This window comes from Pleurodeles waltl, chromosome 6, assembly GCF_031143425.1.
Source record: "Pleurodeles waltl isolate 20211129_DDA chromosome 6, aPleWal1.hap1.20221129, whole genome shotgun sequence".
NCBI lineage: Eukaryota > Metazoa > Chordata > Amphibia > Caudata > Salamandridae > Pleurodeles > Pleurodeles waltl.
Window position 1 is genome coordinate 1,055,342,286 of NC_090445.1, and position 21,726 is coordinate 1,055,364,011.

General features: G+C 43.3%; 1 protein-coding gene across 1 annotated transcript in view; it reads right to left on the reverse strand.

Annotated features, from left to right (window-relative positions):
- Window positions 1–6,702: 6,702 nt before the first annotated feature.
- The window catches only part of ACOT7 (acyl-CoA thioesterase 7), a 1,119,500-nt gene continuing 1,104,476 nt past the window's right edge, over window positions 6,703–21,726 (reverse strand). Inside the window, exon 9 of the mRNA XM_069240010.1 lies at window positions 6,703–7,224. Within this exon, the coding sequence (XP_069096111.1) occupies window positions 7,120–7,224 (105 nt within the window). The 3' untranslated portion in view covers window positions 6,703–7,119. The remainder of the gene's footprint in view (window positions 7,225–21,726) is intronic.

A 21,726-nucleotide genomic window follows, 5' to 3' on the forward strand; every position in this document is an offset into this window, starting at 1 on the left:
GCCCGATGTCCTTGAGTGCAACAAAGATCTTGGACTCCACAACCAATCCCGGGACCTTCTTCTCGACCTCGACCGGGGGCAAGACCGCCGCAGCGTTACACGTCGAGCCGGCAGGAGTTTAATGGACCACTCCCTTAAGGCCTTCGGATTCCTTACACAGCAGTCAATGCAGGTCTTCATATCGTAGTCATGCTTGAGGCAGCAGAGGCAAAGTAAGTGCTGGTCTGTCACTGAAATAGGTCAGTGACAGGTGCTACAGGGCTTGAAGTTAGCCTTCCTGGATGACATTCTTGCCACACCAGGGGAAAACTTCTTATAAAGTGCTTTCACAAAAAAAAAAAGGTTAGTCAAAAAATGACATGGGGTAGCTCTCTCTGGATCTGCACTGATAGACGTAGAAAGGAAAGAACTGATGTCAGAGCACTGGGTTGGCACCTATATAGGCACTGCACATGTCCCTTTCGGAGTGGAACCCAACAACGTCATCTTCCGGCACATAGGGGTACTGCTTAACATAACATTTCTTGATCCAGTCTGACGCCCAGGGAAAATTCAAAGGTAAGGAATCTCTATTGAATAACAGGAATGAAAAAAATACAAATAGTCATCTAGGTTAAATAACTTTATAGGGAGCCTGTTGGGGTTGCAACCTTTGAAGCTTTAGTGCCAAATAAATGGGATCTAATGGCTTGTACTAATGATGATGATAAATAATGGAGAGCAAGTGGCAGCAGACGGAGCGACTGACTTTCCCTCACACAAAGAGTTAATTTCAACTCCCAGCTTGATAATGATTTATCATTAGCATTCCTCATAGAAGTCATTTTTTTTAAATCATTCACAAGCTATCACAATGTTTTGGATCCTTAACTTTTCAAGTGACAAGCATCTCCACCTGTTGTTTATCAATAACAGTCAACTTAGCTTTCCAGGTACACACTTTATAATCTTCATTAATTGTGCCAATTTGAGCTTTTAGTTATCTCTGTTTTAAAGTATGAGATTCCATACTTTTCAGGCTTCTTTCATCTCAGTTATTATTATTAATATCCCCCCTTTCTTAGCTCTCCAGGTGTGTAGTCTATTTATTGATGATGTTTAACCAGATTTTCAAGAGTTGATCCTTCCATGTTTTATAAACATAAATTGAATGGGTCCTTTTTTGGACAAATCTATAAGAAATTATGCTGGGAGTTAGTTCTTCCAATAAGAAAAACAGAAACCTTTTGTCAATATACGGAGTCTAAAGTATGTCCTTTCATCTGACAGCACCATGAAAAACATCTTCTAGTTTCCAATGTGCACAAAGATTGCGAAAATAATATCGCTGTTGAGTCTGAGAACTTATTCCAGCCCATACTGAAATACAGGGCTGGAGTAAATGTGTAGAATACTGCAGAAAGGTCAGAAGACTTGTGTGTCTTGAAGGCATTATGACAATCTTTTTAAAGTAACTATAACTTGTGCCCCCTCCATGCACAGTTTGTCATCAATGATGTCATTTCAAACATTGCAGTGATATTATCAATAATGTCAAAGAACATGGAATGACTTATGTAATATATAAGGTCATAAGCAGTGCATAGCAAGTGCATGAGTAATAGTAACGTTAAGGCACAAGTTATAGTTACTTGAGATAACTGTAATTGGTGAATTTGAGTGGCTTTGTTCATTTAAAACTGTATGTTTTAAGTGACATTTTCAAATAACTATAACATTACTTTAACCTTTAGTTTTTTCAGTGAATTTTTAAGGTATTGTAATTTAAAGTAAGGTATAGTTATAATTCCTAACCATAACGTCACACCTCTGGCCATGCCCTGCATACAACCCCTCACAGGCAAGCAACCCTGTACCATGCATGGCATGTCGCCGTGCATAGCCTTGGGTTGGCTGCAGGCCTTGGCCTGGGGCCAGGCTGTGCATCCAGTCCTTTGCGAGCAGCCAAGCAAATGCCACGCACAGCATTGTGGCATGTGCAGGATGTCTTTCGTTTCGCACGTCCTGGCCGCACTTAGGCAGATATGCTGGCTTTGTCAAAGAGTCACAATAAAATTTAAAAACTAAGCCAATTGGACTAAATTCTCCAGAGGTCTTGGATTTCATGATGCAGGAGACTTACTTTGTTTTTTAATGTTACTAGGGGGCTGCTTAATGTTGCTAGGGGGCTGCTGCTCTCCCTGCAGCCCGCACAACATTAAAACCAAGCATCAGCATTGCAACGTCGAATTAGAGCTATTAGTGTTGTAAACTCCTAACCAGACTTTTCTTGTCACATTAAATGAAAAAAAAAAGCGAGCGCACCGCGCTGCAAAATAAAGAGAAAAAGTAGTCCGGAAACCATACGGAAAACATGGAGCCTCGTATGTTTCCAGTAGTTTACCAGTGCTCTCGAGGAGAGCTAAACACCAGAAAAGGTATGAGGTACACATGGCTTTCACGAATGAAAACAAGCAGATTTTAAAAGGCAAGCCCACGAGCAAATGAACATGACTGACGTGACATATGCGTGGTTAAAATCCTTCTAGAGAGAGATTAGAAGAGGGATGGAGCGCTTTGTGCTCGCCCCTAAGAAAAAGCCTGGTGGTGCTACTCCCTATTCTAAGGGCAACAGCAAGCTCAAAAGATAGAAACAAAAAAGCCCTCGCAGGGCATATGGAGTGCTCCTTCAAGAAACAGTGATTAATAAATGAGTGGCTCCTGCCACTCTTTTATTATTCATTTTGGTGTCCTGGTGCAAACCTAGGTTACCCTTTTTAAAAATAATTATTGGGGAGGGGCATGCAGGCCTAGTGGAGCCTACCCTGCTGCCTTATATCTTTTTTTCATATTTTTTTTTTTACAGGACTCAGGACTGAGTCCAGAATCTCAAGATGGTTCCCGCCACATTGTTGTTGATGTGATGGCAGTCAATCAGATCTCCTCTGGAGATCTGTCTGCCCCACATATCCTTCATGGCATGAAATAAACAACGTTTTTGAGCCTTCATTTCTCAAAAACTACTGAACGGATTTAAAAACAAATAGCAAAAAAGCACGCTTTTTTGGAATAAGATCCAGCTTTCTGCCAAATTTGGGAGTAAATCCACTCAGAGCTTTTTCTGGTATTGCTGTTCCAATGAAAAAATTAATGGGTAAAACTTGTTTTGGGACGCCTTCTTTCTCTTGGCCTCCACTTGACAGATTACCCCAACATTTTACAGGAAGAAGCTGAGGTGAGTTACTTTTTTTGAACTGTTTCATGAAGATTTGTCAAACAGCATGTGATATCTTTAATTACATTTATTTGAAATGTGTTTGCCTACTTTCATAATGTATATTTAGCCAGGTCTAATTCATGTAGAACACAAGTGTTTTCTTACTCTGCACTTCATAAGCATTAACCCTTTCAGCTATTACTTTAGGCTCATCGACCCACCTACACATGTTAACACTCCCATCCCAGTTCCGGAGTATGTCCTACCACTTTATCAAGTAATATTGCAATATAATATAAAACCTCCACTTCTATGAGTAAGAAGCTTTTCAAACTTGCATTCCACTGACTTCAACACAAAACAGGGGTGAAGTCTGCAAAATCTCTGTCTAGACACCCACCCACCCATCATGTCATTCTACCTATTTGTTCAACCACCTGCCATTTATTCTGAAGTAACCATAGTTTGTTAAATCTTCAAAAAGTAGTCCCTAATAAAAAAGATTTTATTAGAATTGGCCTTACTCTTACCAGTATCTGTAAAAATGTGCAAGCATCCTATTTATTTTTGCAAGTTATAAAATGTAAATATTGTTTGCCTGCAATTGTGGAACTACCAAAGTCTCACTGCCTTCAAGGCCAAGCCACTTCCAGATTAGTGGATAGCATAAATGTCTGCTTCAGGGAGCCCAGAAACAACCTCTATCCATATGTTAGAAGGCACCTTTAAATTTTGAAGATTTCTTTTACAGTTGTTTTATTTAAGAGCTAGTGATTTCCATGCTTGCTACTATGGCTGATGTTCAGGGACCTGTGACACAATTCTGAAAGTTCACCCAGTGGGGACACACAAATACACATGTGCACACACACACAACAATGATACTTAACTTATTCAGAAATATCTAAGTTGCTGATGCACAGGTATCATCAATTTGTGCTGGACTTATGGATTACTTCTGCATTTGTCAGATCTGCTTACTTGTATGCAAGAAGGTATTTCCAAAGGCGTTAAATTAGTAGTTAAGGAATTGCAATGCAAATGAGGTGATGCGTCAAACAGTCAACATTTTGTGACCGTTTATTAATAAAATATAGCCTTTTCATTGTGTTCCAATATTGCCCATTTTTTAGGGGAATGTAGTAATAAAAGCATTTCTTGGAAAATATGCTTCCTAAATACAAAAAAAGTAAATTAAAATATATATTTAAAATTCAATGGAATTCATAGCTCTACATACACTTAGGGCCAGATGTAGGTAGGTTTCCTTTTGCGAGGTGCAAATTGCGATACCCACCTCATAAATATTTATGAGGTGGGTCGCAGTTTGCGACCCCATAGCGAGTCTAGGCACTCACGGGGATGGTGGCCTGCTGGAGACAGCAGAACACCGTGTCCGTGACTGCTTTTCAATAAAGCAGTTTTTTTTTTCTCTTAAGGAAAACGAGCTGCAAATAGAAAAAATACCGAAACCTTTTAGTTTCGTTTTTTTTCAGAGTAGGCAGTGGTCCATAGGACCACTGCCTGCTCTGAAAAAATATTATTGTGAGCATTCACAAAGGGGAAGGGGTCCCATGGGGACCCCTTCCCGTTTGCGAATGAGTTACCATCCACTTCAAGTGGATGGTAACTGCGAGTTGATTTGCGACCGCTTTCGCGGTCACAAATCAACTCTACATCGCGGTGCGACTCGCAAATAGGAAGGGAACACCCCTTCCTATTTGTGAGTCTGAAACACATTTTGCGAGTCGGTACCGACTCGCAATATGTGTTTCTGCATCGCGTGAGGGCATTTGCGCCTCGCAAACGGCGTTTTTTGCCGTTTGCGAGGCGCTAATGCCTTCCTACCTCTGGCCCTAAATCTGTTCGACGTTGGAATTTCACGTAATGAGTGAGGGAAAAAGGCAAATAAAAATGCACACAAACTTAATCAGTTAGTGGACCTGGAGGTTTAGTGAATCAGGTAAATAGCTATGTGCCATGAATCCAAGAATTGATGACTTCTTTGTGTATCTGGCCACCCAAGACTAAAATAACCATTAAGCATAACAGGCACTTCCTTAGAGCATCAAGGAACGGGGCAACACAACATTTTCCACTGCCAGATTTACCATGGCCCATATGGTGTAAAACAGCAAATACTGCAGCTGAACCAGGATCCACAAAAAGGGGTTTCCACAATAAATGAAGAAAATACATACATTATGTATTACGTATATATATATATATATATATATATATACACACACACACACAAGAGTAATAACATCTGTATGGATCATTAGCTGACCAACTTCACAAGATGAATTTGAAAGATATGAAGCAGCTACAAAGGAAAGGCTACCAGATGTTGATAGCAAGGCAGCTCAAACTCACAAATGTATCAGAAAGAAGCTACCCATTGACAGAGATGCTGTACCTGGAGTTTAGCTGAATGCCAGAGATACATTTCATATCACCACCTTTTACACAATTGTTGACAAACTTGAAACTGAGATGAGAAGAAGGGAGATATACAAAGAAATAGCAGAGAGATTTTCTTTTCTAAGTGATGTGCCACATAATGTCACTTAATCATCTACTGAAATTGAAAGGTATTCTCAGTGTTGTCAAAAGTTGATTGATGCTTACCCAGAGGACTTGAACACTAATTCTTCCAGTTAAGCTTCAGCAGTTTCACTCATACAGTATTTGCATCAGAAGTTCAGTGCAACAACAAAAGTAAAAGCAAGATTCAGTCATGCTGAACTTTATACAATAATTGTAGAAGAAAATATTGAGTGTACCTTTCCAAATGTAGACATTTGCTTTTAACATTAATGGCCACAAACTGCTTAGCTGGACGGTCATTTTCTCAGTTGAAGTATATTAAAAATCCCAACAGAACAACAATGCAACAATGCAGGCTCGTACCTTATCTCTACTCAGTATAGAAGCAGATGTGTTAGAATAGTTTTGAGGGTCTGATCAAACACTTTGCAATTAGAAAAAGTAGGAGCATACTTTTCAAATATAAATAAAGTAGAAGTATATTTTACTGTAAGTTTTGTTTCAGTTCGAAAAATAACATTTCATTTTATGATTTATTATTGTTTATATTTTGAATTAGATACATGTGGGAGCACCAAAAGTTGTAAATGCTTAGGGCCTCTAAAGGTCTTAATCTGGCCCTATGGCCACCAATCTAGATAGCATTCTAGATAGCATCATTAAGAGCAGATCTGTCTGAACGTAAATAACATCCAACAATGCTTCTTCAACATCAAAACCTAACTTGTGGTCATCAGCCTCCTTTTCTTGGAGGTTCAAGTGCAACCTTCCTGGATGGTAATTCACAATTCGTCCCATGGTGCTGGCAGTCAATGCAGTACCATTTTGTGTGTGAAAGGATGATGTCCATACAGAGATAAGAAAAATATTATTTGTAAACCTCAATTTCGCCCCAACCACAAAACAGGACCATGGATGCAGCTCTACAGAAAAAATAACAATAATGCAAACAAGTGTGCTTAAGACAACTGGCCAATGTTTATTGTGTAGGGTGCTCTAAGAGATGCCAATGCACAATACATTTTTATCCATATTTATATATATACTCTATTAATCTATCGATCTATACATATATATATATATATATATAAATATAGATATACATATATATATAAATAGAGAGAGAGCAAGAGAGAGGGAGAGAGAAGACACAGACAAATATTATCAGACACTAAAATACTGTGTAGTATAATCACTTTTGGTTCAAATAAGGTACATAAGCTTTGGTTTACAGGTTCAGGACTTAGGTTAACACTGGTAACATTAACGTTGAACAATACTACTTCTGACAGTGTGACATTTTGCCATTTTTTCATAACTGGACACGGATCTCAAATCCATTTACTATTATCTTTTGAGGTTTTGCTGAAGCACTATTGCTGGACGAGAGATTTCACCTCTGCTTGTCTTTTAGCTTTGTTCTGCAGGTAGCGTCCTTTACCCTCTTCAAAACGCTTTTTCTCTTCATCATTTTCTATCTGTTAAAAAAATTAGATATTAAGGTTGGCAAAAAGTGTGCAAATGTTAATTTGTACAAAAATAAAATAACTTTTTTTTTGTGTGTGTGTGTGTGTGTGTGTGTATATATATATATATATATATAAATATGTATGTTTGTGTACATGCATACAGGGTGGACTGGGGATCTAAAAGCAGCCATGACAGAACGATCAAACCAGCCCTTTCCATTCCACTCCTCATTATATTTCTCTCTCTTTCTATGCCTTCTTTCTTTCTCCTCCTCCCCTGTCTCTCTCTCTCTCTCTACTGAAGACCCCTGTGCATGTTGCAATTAATTTTGGGAGGCTGAGGAAAATGACAGGCTCCAGCAGCGGAACTTGGCTTTCAATGACTCTGGCCCACCATACAGAGCAAAAGGTCAGTTTATATACAAAGATGTGTGTGTATGTATATATATATAAGGTTACAGGGACGTTACAGTTAGCATTTACCATTTTAAAAAAAACGTATAAAATTCACTGAAAAAAAAAAAGTTTACAGAGTCATTATAGTTAGGTTCTGAATTTACACGCACAAAACCATAGAAAATCAGCTGTTACAGTTAGACTTATTTCAAGTAACTATAACTTGTGCGCTAAGGTAACTATAACTCATCATGTAAAGCTAATTATCCCATATACTACATAAGACATGACATATTCTGAGGCATCATTGATATTATCACTGCAACATATGCAATAAACTTATTGATGAGAAAACTGGGCATGGTGGGTGTAGGAAAGTACCATCTTGCCTGGCATGTTACCCCCATTTTTCACTGTATATATGTTGTTTTAGTTGTATGTGTCACTGGGACCCTGGTAACCCAGGGCCCCAGTGCTCATAAGTGTGCCTGAATGTGTTACCTGTGTAGTGACTAACTGTCTCACTGAGGCTCTGCTAATCAGAACCTCAGTGGTTATGCTCTCTCATTTCTTTCCAAATTGTCACTGACAGGCTAGTGACCATTTTTACCAATTTACATTGGCTTACTGGAACACCCTTATAATTCCCTAGTATATGGTACTGAGGTACCCAGGGTATTGGGGTTCCAGGAGATCCCTATGGGCTGCAGCATTTCTTTTGCCACCCATAGGGAGCTCTGACAATTCTTACACAGGCCTGCCACTGCAGCCTGAGTGAAATAACGTCCACGTTATTTCACAGCCATTTTACACTGCACTTAAGTAACTTATAAGTCACCTATACTGGTAAAGGTTAGGTGCAAAGTTACTTAGTGTGAGGGCACCCTGGCACTAGCCAAGGTGCCCCCACATTGTTCAGAGCCAATTCACTGAACTTTGTGAGTGCGGGGACACCATTACACGCGTGCACTACATATAGGTCACTACCTATATGTAGCTTCACCATGGTAACTCCGAATATGGCCATGTAACATGTCTATGATCATGGAATTGCCCCCTCTATGCCATCCTGGCATTGTTGGTACAATTCCATGATCCCAGTGGTCTGTAGCACAGACCCTGGTACTGCCAGACTGCCCTTCCTGGGGTTTCTCTGCAGCTGCTGCTGCTGCCAACCCCTCAGACAGGCAGCTGCCCTCCTGGGGTCCAGCCAGGCCTGGCCCAGGATGGCAGAACAAAGAACTTCCTCTGAGAGAGGGTGTGACACCCTCTCCCTTTGGAAAATGGTGTGAAGGCAGGGGAGGAGTAGCCTCCCCCAGCCTCTGGAAATGCTTTGTTGGGCACAGATGTGCCCAATTCTGCATAAGCCAGTCTACACCGGTTCAGGGACCCCTTAGCCCCTGCTCTGGCGCGAAACTGGACAAAGGAAAGGGGAGTGACCACTCCCCTGACCTGCACCTCCCCTGGGAGGTGTCCAGAGCTCCTCCAGTGTGCTCCAGACCTCTGCCATCTTGGAAACAGAGGTGCTGCTGGCACACTGGACTGCTCTGAGTGGCCAGTGTCACCAGGTGACGTCAGAGACTCCTGCTGATAGGCTCCTTCAGGTGTTAGTAGCCTTTCCTCTCTCCTAGGTAGCCAAACCCTCTTTTCTGGCTATTTAGGGTCTCTGTCTCTGGGGAAACTTTAGATAACGAATGCATGAGCTCAGCCGAGTTCCTCTGCATCTCCCTCTTCACCTTCTGATAAGGAATCGACCGCTGACCGCGCTGGAAGCCTGCAAACCTGCAACATAGTAGCAAAGACGACTACTGCAACTCTGTAACGCTGATCCTGCCGCCTTCTCGACTGTTTTCCTGCTTGTGCATGCTGTGGGGGTAGTCTGCCTCCTCTCTGCACCAGAAGCTCCGAAGAAATCTCCAGTGGGTCGACGGAATCTTCCCCCTGCAACCGCAGGCACCAAAAAGCTGCATTACCGGTCCCTTGGGTCTCCTCTCAGCACGACGAGCGAGGTCCCTCGAATCCAGCGACACCGTCCAAGTGACCCCCACAGTCCAGTGACTCTTCAGCCCAAGTTTGGTGGAGGTAAGTCCTTGCCTCACCTCGCTGGGCTGCATTGCTGGGAACCGCGACTTTGCAAGCTTCTCCGGCCCCTGTGCACTTCCGGCGGAAATCCTTCATGCACAGCCAAGCCTGGGTCCACGGCACTCTAACCTGCATCGCACGACTTTCTAAGTTGGTCTCCGGCGACGTGGGACTCCTTTGTGCAACTTCGGCGAGCACCGTTTCACGCATCCTCGTAGTGCCTGTTTCTGGCACTTCTCCGGGTGCTACCTGCTTCAGTGAGGGCTCTTTGTCTTGCTCGACGTCCCCTCTCTCTGCAGGTCCAATTTGCGACCTTCTGGTCCCTCCTGGGCCCCAGCAGCGTCCAAAAACGCCAAACGCACGATTTGCGTGTAGCAAGGCTTGTTGGCGTCCTTCCGGCGGGAAAACACTTCTGCACGACTCTCCAAGGCGTGGGGGATCCATCCTCCAAAGGGGAAGTCTCTAGCCCTTGTCGTTCCTGCAGTATTCACAGTTCTTCAGCCTAGTAAGAGCTTCTTTGCACCAACCGCTGGCATTTCTTGGGCATCTGCCCATCTCCGAGCTGCTTGTGACTTTTGGACTTGGTCCCCTTGTTCCACAGGTACCCTCAGTCAGGAATCCATCGTTGTTGCATTGCTGATTTGTGTTTTCCTTGCATTTTCCCTCTAACACGACTATTTTGTCCTTAGGGGAACTTTGGTGCACTTTGCACTCACTTTTCAGGGTCTTGGGGAGGGTTATTTTTCTAACTCTCACTATTTTCTAATAGTCCCAGCGACCCTCTACAAGGTCACATAGGTTTGGGGTCCATTCGTGGTTCGCATTCCACTTCTAGAGTATATGGTTTGTGTTGCCCCTATCCCTATGTTTCCCCATTGCATCCTATTGTAACTATACATTGTTTGCACTGTTTTCTAAGACTATACTGCATATTTTCGCTATTGTGTATATATATCTTGTGTATATTTCCTATCCTCTCACTGAGGGTACACTCTAAGATACTTTGGCATATTGTCATAAAAATAAAGTACCTTTATTTTTAGTATAACTGTGTATTGTGTTTTCTTATGATATTGTGCATATGACACTAAGTGGTACTGTAGTAGCTTCACACGTCTCCTAGTTCAGCCTGAGCTGCTTTGCTAAGCTACCATTATCTATCAGCCTAAGCTGCTAGACACCCTATACACTAATAAGGGATAACTGGGCCTGGTGCAAGGTGCAAGTACCCCTTGGTACTCACTACAAGCCAGTCCAGCCTCCTACATTGGTTGTGCAGCAGTGGGATAAGTGCTTTGAGACTACTTACCACTCTTGTCATTGTACTTTTCATAAGAGAAAAATATACAAAACAAGGTCAGTGTATATACACATAGCCAAAAAGTTTTGCATTTCCTCTTTTCACTCTTTTCTAAGTGCTGAAAAGTACTTCTAAACTTTCAAAAAGTTCTTAAAAGTTTAAAAAGTTTTTTCTGTCTTTCCAAAAAGTTCTGAAAACTTTTTTCTCTTTGTCTATCACTTTTAACTCTCTCTAAAAATGTCTGGCACAGGCCAAAAAGTTGAACTGTCCAAACTTGCATATGATCACCTTAGCTGGAAAGGAGCAAGGAGTCTCTGCATAGAGAGAGGTTTGAGTGTAGGGAAGAATCCTTCCTTAGAACTGTTAATTAATATGCTTAGAGTACAGGATAAGGCCATAAGTGCCCAATCTGTAGAAAAAGTAGCTAATGGTTCTCAATCTGATCCAGGGACTCCCCCAGGAAAAGGTTCAGGAAAGAAATTTCTCAGCCTGCCCATTACTAGACAGTCTAGCATAGTTGGTACAGAGGTTGAATCACATCATACTGATGATGTGCTCTCACATTATGCTGGTAGCCAAGCTGTTAGGGTGCCCTTGGTAAGGGACAGGTCTCCTTCTGTTCATTCCCATCACACCTCTGTATCTAGAAATGTCCCTCCCACCCACCCTGATGACAGATTGTTAGAAAGGGAGCTCAATAGATTGAGAGTGGAGCAAACCAGACTGAAGCTCAAGAAGCAACAGCTGGATTTGGATAGACAGTCTTTAGAAATAGAGAGGGAAAGACAGAAAATGGGTTTAGATACCCATGGTGGCAGCAGCAGTATTCCCCATAGTCATCCTGCAAAAGAGCATGATTCCAGGAATCTGCACAAGATAGTTCCCCCTTACAAGGAGGGGGATGACATTAACAAGTGGTTTGCTGCACTTGAGAGGGCCTGTGCTGTACAGGATGTCCCTCAAAAGCAGTGGGCTGCTATCCTATGGCTATCATTTACTGGAAAAGGTAGGGATAGGCTCCTTACTGTAAAAGAAAATGATGCTAACAATTTCCAAGTTCTTAAGAATGCACTCCTGGATGGTTATGGCTTAACCACTGAACAGTACAGGATAAAGTTCAGAGATACCAAAAAGGAGTCTTCACAAGACTGGGTTGATTTCATTGACCAGGCAGTGAAGGCCTTGGAGGGGTGGTTACATGGCAGTAAAGTTACTGATTATGACAGCCTGTATAACTTGATCCTGAGAGAGCATATTCTTAATAATTGTGTGTCTGATTTGTTGCACCAGTACTTGGTGGACTCTGATCTGACCTCTCCCCAAGAATTGGGAAAGAAGGCAGACAAATGGGTCAGAACAAGAGTGAACAGAAAAGTTCATACAGGGGGTGACAAAGATGGCAACAAAAAGAAGGATGGTAAGTCTTCTGACAAGGGTGGGGACAAATCTAAAAATGAGTCTTCATCAGGCCCACAAAAACACTCTGGTGGGGGTGGTGGGCCCAAATCCTCCTTTAATAAGAACAAGGAAAAGAAACCATGGTGCTATTTATGTAAAATAAAAGGCCATTGGACAACAGATCCCAGTTGTCCAAAGAAAAGCACCACAGCTCCTACCACTACAACCCCTACTGCTACACCTAGTGTCCCTACTAATAGCAGTGGTGGTGGGAGCAAACCTACTAATAGCCAATCCAAGGGAGTAGCTGGGCTCACTTTTGGTAATTTAGTTGGGGTTGGTCTAATTAGGGAGACCACAGAGGCTACTTTAGTCTCTGAAGGGGCTATTGACTTAGCCACTTTGGTTGCTTGCCCCCATAACTTGGAGAAGTACAAGCAACTAACCCTAATAAATGGTGTTGAGGTCCAGGCCTACAGGGACACAGGTGCCAGTGTCACAATGGTGATTGAGAAACTGGTGCACCCTGAACAACACATACTTGGACACCAGTACCAAGTAACCGATGCTCACAACATAACACAAAGCCACCCCATGGCTGTTGTAAATCTCAACTGGGGGGGGGTATCTGGTCCAAAGAAAGTTGTGGTAGCTTCAGATTTACCTGTAGACTGTCTATTAGGGAACGATTTGGAGACATCAGCTTGGTCAGATGTGGAGTTGGAGGCCCATGCAGCAATGCTGGGCATCCCAGGGCATATTTTTGCTTTGACAAGGGCTCAGGCCAAAAAGCAAAAAGGACAGGGAAGCTTGGATCCTGGAACAATGGACCAAGTGCTCCCTAAAGCTAGGGCTAGTAGAAGCAAACCCCTTCCTACTATCCCTCCCTCTACAGTGGATTCTACTTCTGAGGAAGAAGAATTCCCTCCCTGTGCAGAACCTACACCAGAGGAGCTGGAAGCAGACACTGCTGAGCTTTTGGGTGAAGGGGGGCCTGCCAGAGAGGAGCTGAGTGTGGCACAGCAAACCTGTCCCACATTAGAGGGTCTCAGACAGCAAGCTGTCAAACAGGCTAATGGGGATGTCAGTGACTCACACAGAGTTTACTGGGAGGACAACCTCTTGTACACTGAGCATAGGGATCCTAAACCTGGAGCTGCCAGGAGATTAGTGATTCCTCAGGAGTACAGAAAGTTCCTCCTAACACTGGCACATGACATTCCCTTAGCTGGGCACCTGGGTCAAATGAAAACTTGGGACAGATTGGTACCACTGTTTCATTGGCCTAGGATGTCTGAGGACACAAAAGAATTTTGCAAGTCCTGTGAAACCTGTCAAGCCAGTGGCAAGACAGGTGGCACTCCAAAGGCACCCCTTATCCCACTGCCTGTGGTTGGGGTTCCCTTTGAAAGGGTAGGGGTTGACATAGTTGGCCCCCTTGACCCTCCTACTGCTTCAGGCAATAGGTTTATCTTGGTGGTAGTGGACCATGCCACAAGATATCCTGAAGCTATTCCTTTAAGGACCACTACAGCTCCTGCAGTGGCAAAGGCCCTCCTGGGAATATTTTCCAGGGTGGGCTTCCCAAAGGAAGTAGTATCAGACAGAGGAAGCAATTTCATGTCTGCATACTTAAAGGCCATGTGGAAGGAGTGTGGTGTAACTTACAAGTTCACAACACCCTATCATCCACAAACAAATGGACTGGTGGAGAGATTTAATAAAACTCTCAAAGGCATGATTATGGGACTCCCTGAAAAACTCCGCAGGAGATGGGATATCCTTCTACCATGCCTCCTTTTTGCCTACAGGGAGGTACCCCAGAAAGGAGTGGGCTTCAGCCCCTTTGAACTTCTTTTTGGACACCCTGTTAGGGGTCCACTCACACTTGTAAAGGAGGGTTGGGAACAACCTTTAAAAGCTCCTAAGCAGGATATTGTGGACTATGTACTTGGCCTCAGATCAAGGATGGCGGAGTACATGAAAAAGGCCAGTAAAAACCTTCAGGCCAGCCAAGAGCTCCAGAAGCAATGGCATGATCAGAAGGCTGTTTTGGTTCAGTACCAACCAGGGCAGAAAGTGTGGGTCTTGGAGCCTGTGGCCCCAAGAGCACTCCAAGATAAATGGAGTGGACCCCACACAATTGTTGAAAAGAAGGGTGAAGTCACCTACTTGGTTGACTTAGGCACTGCCAGGAGTCCCCTTAGGGTGCTCCATGTCAACCGCCTGAAACCCTACTATGACAGGGCTGATCTCACCCTGCTCATGGCAACAGATGAGGGACAGGAAGAAGACAGTGATCCTCTACCTGATCTCTTCTCTTCCACAGAACAAGATGCTCTTGTGGAAGGTGTAGTTTTGGCTGATTGTCTTACTGCTGAGCAGAAAGATAATTGCATAAATCTCCTAGGACAATTTTCAGAACTCTTCTCCATTGTGCCAGGCACCACTTCTTGGTGTGAGCACACTATAGATACTGGAGACAGTTTACCTGTCAAAAGTAAGATCTATAGGCAGCCTGACCATGTCAGGGACTGCATAAAGCAAGAAGTTCAGAAGATGTTGGAACTAGGAGTGGTTGAGCACTCTGACAGTCCATGGGCTTCTCCTGTGGTACTGGTACCAAAACCCAATTCTAAAGATGGAAAGAAGGAAATGAGGTTTTGTGTAGACTATAGAGGTCTCAACTTGGTAACCAAAACTGATGCTCACCCTATACCCAGGGCAGATGAGCTAATAGATACACTGGCATCTGCCAAGTATCTAAGCACTTTTGATTTGACTGCAGGGTATTGGCAGATCAAATTGTCAGAAGATGCTAAATCTAAGACTGCATTTTCTACCATTGGAGGACATTACCAGTTTACTGTAATGCCTTTTGGGTTGAAAAATGCACCTGCCACTTTTCAGAGGTTGGTGAACACAGTCCTGCAAGGGCTGGAAGCTTTCAGTGCAGCATATTTGGATGATATAGCTGTCTTTAGCTCCAGCTGGGATGATCACCTGGTCCACCTTTGGAAAGTTTTGGAGGCCCTGCAAAAGGCAGGCCTCACTATCAAGGCATCAAAGTGCCAGATAGGGCAGGGTAAGGTGGTTTATCTGGGACACCTTGTTGGTGGGGAACAGATTGCACCACTTCAGGGGAAAATCCAAACTATTATTGATTGGGTTCCCCCTACCACTCAGACTCAGGTGAGAGCCTTCCTAGGCCTCACTGGGTATTACAGGAGGTTCATTAAGAACTATGGCTCCATTGCAGCCCCTCTTAATGACCTCACATCCAAGAAAATGCCTAAAAAGGTATTATGGACAGCAAACTGTCAGAAAGCTTTTGAGGAGCTGAAGCAGGCCATGTGCTCTGCACCTGTCCTGAAAAGCCCTTGTTACTCTAAAAAATTCTATGTCCAAACTGATGCATCTGAATTAGGAGTAGGGGCAGTCCTATCACAACTTAATTCTGAGGGCCAGGATCAACCTGTTGCTTTTATTAGTAGAAGGTTGACCCCTAGAGAAAAGCGTTGGTCTGCCATTGAGAGGGAGGCCTTTGCTGTGGTCTGGGCTCTGAAGAAGTTGAGGCCATACCTGTTTGGCACTCACTTCATTGTTCAGACAGACCACAAACCTCTACTTTGGCTAAAACAAATGAAAGGTGAAAATCCTAAATTGTTGAGGTGGTCCATATCCCTACAGGGAATGGATTATACAGTGGAACATAGACCTGGGAGTAGCCACTCCAATGCAGATGGACTCTCCAGATATTTCCACTTAGACAATGAAGACTCATCAGGTAATGGCTAGTCTTATTGTCCTTCGTTTGGGGGGGGGTTGTGTAGGAAAGTACCATCTTGCCTGGCATGTTACCCCCATTTTTCACTGTATATATGTTGTTTTAGTTGTATGTGTCACTGGGACACTGGTAACCCAGGGCCCCAGTGCTCATAAGTGTGCCTGAATGTGTTACCTGTGTAGTGACTAACTGTCTCACTGAGGCTCTGCTAATCAGAACCTCAGTGGTTATGCTCTCTCATTTCTTTCCAAATTGTCACTGACAGGCTAGTGACCATTTTTACCAATTTACATTGGCTTACTGGAACACCCTTATAATTCCCTAGTATATGGTACTGAGGTACCCAGGGTATTGGGGTTCCAGGAGATCCCTATGGGCTGCAGCATTTCTTTTGCCACCCATAGGGAGCTCTGACAATTCTTACACAGGCCTGCCACTGCAGCCTGAGTGAAATAACGTCCACGTTATTTCACAGCCATTTTACACTGCACTTAAGTAACTTATAAGTCACGTATATGTCTAACCTTTACCTGGTAAAGGTTAGGTGCAAAGTTACTTAGTGTGAGGGCACCCTGGCACTAGCCAAGGTGCCCCCACATTGTTCAGAGCCAATTCACTGAACTTTGTGAGTGCGGGGACACCATTACACGCGTGCACTACATATAGGTCACTACCTATATGTAGCTTCACCATGGTAACTCCGAATATGGCCATGTAACATGTCTATGATCATGGAATTGCCCCCTCTATGCCATCCTGGCATTGTTGGTACAATTCCATGATCCCAGTGGTCTGTAGCACAGACCCTGGTACTGCCAGACTGCCCTTCCTGGGGTTTCTCTGCAGCTGCTGCTGCTGCCAACCCCTCAGACAGGCAGCTGCCCTCCTGGGGTCCAGCCAGGCCTGGCCCAGGATGGCAGAACAAAGAACTTCCTCTGAGAGAGGGTGTGACACCCTCTCCCTTTGGAAAATGGTGTGAAGGCAGGGGAGGAGTAGCCTCCCCCAGCCTCTGGAAATGCTTTGTTGGGCACAGATGTGCCCAATTCTGCATAAGCCAGTCTACACCGGTTCAGGGACCCCTTAGCCCCTGCTCTGGCGCGAAACTGGACAAAGGAAAGGGGAGTGACCACTCCCCTGACCTGCACCTCCCCTGGGAGGTGTCCAGAGCTCCTCCAGTGTGCTCCAGACCTCTGCCATCTTGGAAACAGAGGTGCTGCTGGCACACCGGACTGCTCTGAGTGGCCAGTGCCACCAGGTGACGTCAGAGACTCCTGCTGATAGGCTCCTTCAGGTGTTAGTAGCCTTTCCTCTCTCCTAGGTAGCCAAACCCTCTTTTCTGGCTATTTAGGGTCTCTGTCTCTGGGGAAACTTTAGATAACGAATGCATGAGCTCAGCCGAGTTCCTCTGCATCTCCCTCTTCACCTTCTGATAAGGAATCGACCGCTGACCGCGCTGGAAGCCTGCAAACCTGCAACATAGTAGCAAAGACGACTACTGCAACTCTGTAACGCTGATCCTGCCGCCTTCTCGACTGTTTTCCTGCTTGTGCATGCTGTGGGGGTAGTCTGCCTCCTCTCTGCACCAGAAGCTCCGAAGAAATCTCCCGTGGGTCGACGGAATCTTCCCCCTGCAACCGCAGGCACCAAAAAGCTGCATTACCGGTCCCTTGGGTCTCTTCTCAGCACGACGAGCGAGGTCCCTCGAATCCAGCGACACCGTCCAAGTGACCCCCACAGTCCAGTGACTCTTCAGCCCAAGTTTGGTGGAGGTAAGTCCTTGCCTCACCTCGCTGGGCTGCATTGCTGGGAACCGCGACTTTGCAAGCTTCTCCGGCCCCTGTGCACTTCCGGCGGAAATCCTTCGTGCACAGCCAAGCCTGGGTCCACGGCACTCTAACCTGCATCGCACGACTTTCTAAGTTGGTCTCCGGCGACGTGGGACTCCTTTGTGCAACTTCGGCGAGCACCGTTTCACGCATCCTCGTAGTGCCTGTTTCTGGCACTTCTCCGGGTGCTACCTGCTTCAGTGAGGGCTCTTTGTCTTGCTCGACGTCCCCTCTCTCTGCAGGTCCAATTTGCGACCTTCTGGTCCCTCCTGGGCCCCAGCAGCGTCCAAAAACGCCAAACGCACGATTTGCGTGTAGCAAGGCTTGTTGGCGTCCTTCCGGCGGGAAAACACTTCTGCACGACTCTCCAAGGCGTGGGGGATCCATCCTCCAAAGGGGAAGTCTCTAGCCCTTGTCGTTCCTGCAGTATTCACAGTTCTTCAGCCTAGTAAGAGCTTCTTTGCACCAACCGCTGGCATTTCTTGGGCATCTGCCCATCTCCGAGCTGCTTGTGACTTTTGGACTTGGTCCCCTTGTTCCACAGGTACCCTCAGTCAGGAATCCATCGTTGTTGCATTTCTGATTTGTGTTTTCCTTGCATTTTCCCTCTAACACGACTATTTTGTCCTTAGGGGAACTTTGGTGCACTTTGCACTCACTTTTCAGGGTCTTGGGGAGGGTTATTTTTCTAACTCTCACTATTTTCTAATAGTCCCAGCGACTCTCTACAAGGTCACATAGGTTTGGGGTCCATTCGTGGTTCGCATTCCACTTCTAGAGTATATGGTTTGTGTTGCCCCTATCCCTATGTTTCCCCATTGCATCCTAATGTAACTATACATTGTTTGCACTGTTTTCTAAGACTATACTGCATATTTTCGCTATTGTGTATATATATCTTGTGTATATTTCCTATCCTCTCACTGAGGGTACACTCTAAGATACTTTGGCATATTGTCATAAAAATAAAGTACCTTTATTTTTAGTATAACTGTGTATTGTGTTTTCTTATGATATTGTGCATATGACACTAAGTGGTACTGTAGTAGCTTCACACGTCTCCTAGTTCAGCCTGAGCTGCTTTGCTAAGCTACCATTATCTATCAGCCTAAGCTGCTAGACACCCTATACACTAATAAGGGATAACTGGGCCTGGTGCAAGGTGCAAGTACCCCTTGGTACTCACTACAAGCCAGTCCAGCCTCCTACAGTGGGGGCACGACTTATAAGTACCTTAGGGCTCAAGTTATTGTTACTTCAAATATCTCTAACTATAACAGCTAAATTGCTATGGTTTTGTGCATGTAAATTCAGAACCTAACTATAATGGCCCTGTAACCATTGATTTTTTCAGTGAATTAATATATATATATATAGTCTCTCAAAAAACAGGTTACAGTGACGTTATAGTGAGGAATTAGCATTTTGAAAGCCTTGGAAATTCACTGGAAAAAACAGAGGTTACAGCGATGTTTTAGTGTGGTTCAGAATGTACACATACAAAACCTTAGAAATTTAACAGTTTTAGCTATTTGTATGTCAAGAAACTATAACTCATGCCTTAAGTTATCTATAACTCACACCTTCACCATGCACAGCTAATTACCCAACACATTACATAATTCATGACATTTTCTATGGCATCATTGTTGATATTATCACTACAGTTTTTAGAATACAATTTTTGATGAGAAAACTGTGCACGGTGGGGGCGCTAATTCCTAGCTATTACATCCCTGTAACCTTGGTTTATTTCAGATAATTTCTATGGTTTTTCTATGTTTTTTTATGCAGCAGGGGTTGGTCTATGGCCAGGCCCTGCAACCAACCCCAATGTGCACCCAGCACCACACCATGCACAGTGTTCAGACGTTCTATTTTGTTTATTTTGAACTGTTAATTTCCTGTCTTAACCATACCGTATACAAATAATAAAATATAAAATGTAATAAAAATGATTGTCATATAAAAATGATTAACGTTTTACTTATTTAAAAAAATCAACATGTCTCAGGGCGTCATTATGACTTTTAGTGGTCAGAATTATCTGACTGCCAAAACTGCAGGGAGGAGGCTGCAGACATACCGCAGCCTCTCCCCAGTCATATTACGATGTTTCCACCGGGTTGACCGGCCAGACTCGGGAACCCACAATAAAAAGGCTAGAGGAAAGAGGACTCCTGATTAACATTGCAGCCTGAACTATTTTTTGTTAGGGCTGCAGGGGAGCACCAGGGTTTTTTGGGGGGAAAGTTTTGTGTAGATTTGTCAAAAGGCATCAAAGTGGCAACCACCACTGGGCAATATATATAAAATATCAGTAAAACATGCACATACACATGGTTTTAATGAACAAAACAACTGAAATTCACCAATATCTCAAATAACTTTGACTTGTGTCCAAAATTAACTATAACTCGCACTCCCACCATGCATAGGAATGTTTTCAGTGCAGTCAATGAACATGTCCTGAGTGATATAACAGCAGAGGGTAGAAGCAGTACTTATTGAAGGGACAAGTTATGGTTACTTACTTACTTATTAGGTGTATATATTGGCACAATTTATGGACATTTTTAACATGATAGAAAAGGAAAATACATGTGTTTTGTAAGCCAAAGAGAGATTCAACCTGTTCAAAGTTGTAATTTTCTTATATGTTGATTATTTTGAAATTCCAGTCCAGGTGCAATAATTGTGTCTCAGTATGAAAATGTAGTTGTTAACAGCAATGACTGCTTTTTCAATACAGGAGGAATCCATAAAGGGATACATTTTCCTGTTCACCATTTCCGAGAGTTGATTTACACCTAGGTTTATACTTAGTTGTATGCACTGAATTAAATGAGAGGGAAGTACATCAGACCTCCAAATTTATAGGAGTAAAGTTACTACTAGTTATTACTAATTATATATATAGATTTTAACATTATATATAATGTTCAAACTTGTTAAATTATTGTAACTTTATCTCTTATGGGGTTTTATTTTATTTCCCTGTCTCTGCTGTTTTCAACTGGAGTGTGTTGAAGTACCTGTGAGTGGAAATGTGAGAGATTGACACCAACATGAAGGATCTCTTCACAGAGAAAAGATAGGAGAGGCAGATGTCTTCATCTGTAGGTTTGTTCATAGCATTTTGTAGTATGTGAGTAGTACGGCTGTAGTATCACTTCACATTTTTCAAAATGAAGTTTGTGAATGGGCCCAATTGTTTTTTTATTACATAAATAAGTTATTCTGTTTTCAGTGCATTCATACACCACTTAATAAAAGGAACATAAATTATTATAGTAGGAAAACAGATTTATCATATTTCCAAAAACTTTCTTAGTCATTGGTTGCCAGTGGAAACCATTAGAGAAGAAATATAAATATCACCATTAGTTTGGAATTGAATCACACCACAGCATTCAAAATCGCCTTTTCCTGCCAGCTATCTGCACAGACTGATTTCCTTGCTTCCAGAAACCTAGAAATGTGGAACCCTATTCTAATATCACCCTTTTCCTAAGTTTACAAATATTTGGTGGCCTTCTAATAATCAATTAGCTATACAACACAATAGATAGCACTGAACCATATTTCTATAACAAGAAACATATACTATGTTTTCAACATCACAACCACCTTTTCATAGGCAGTTGTACAACCACCTTTCATAGGCAGTTGTACTGTCATTCTTTACTTGTGAACAGTCAATGTTATTGCTGCTAAAACAA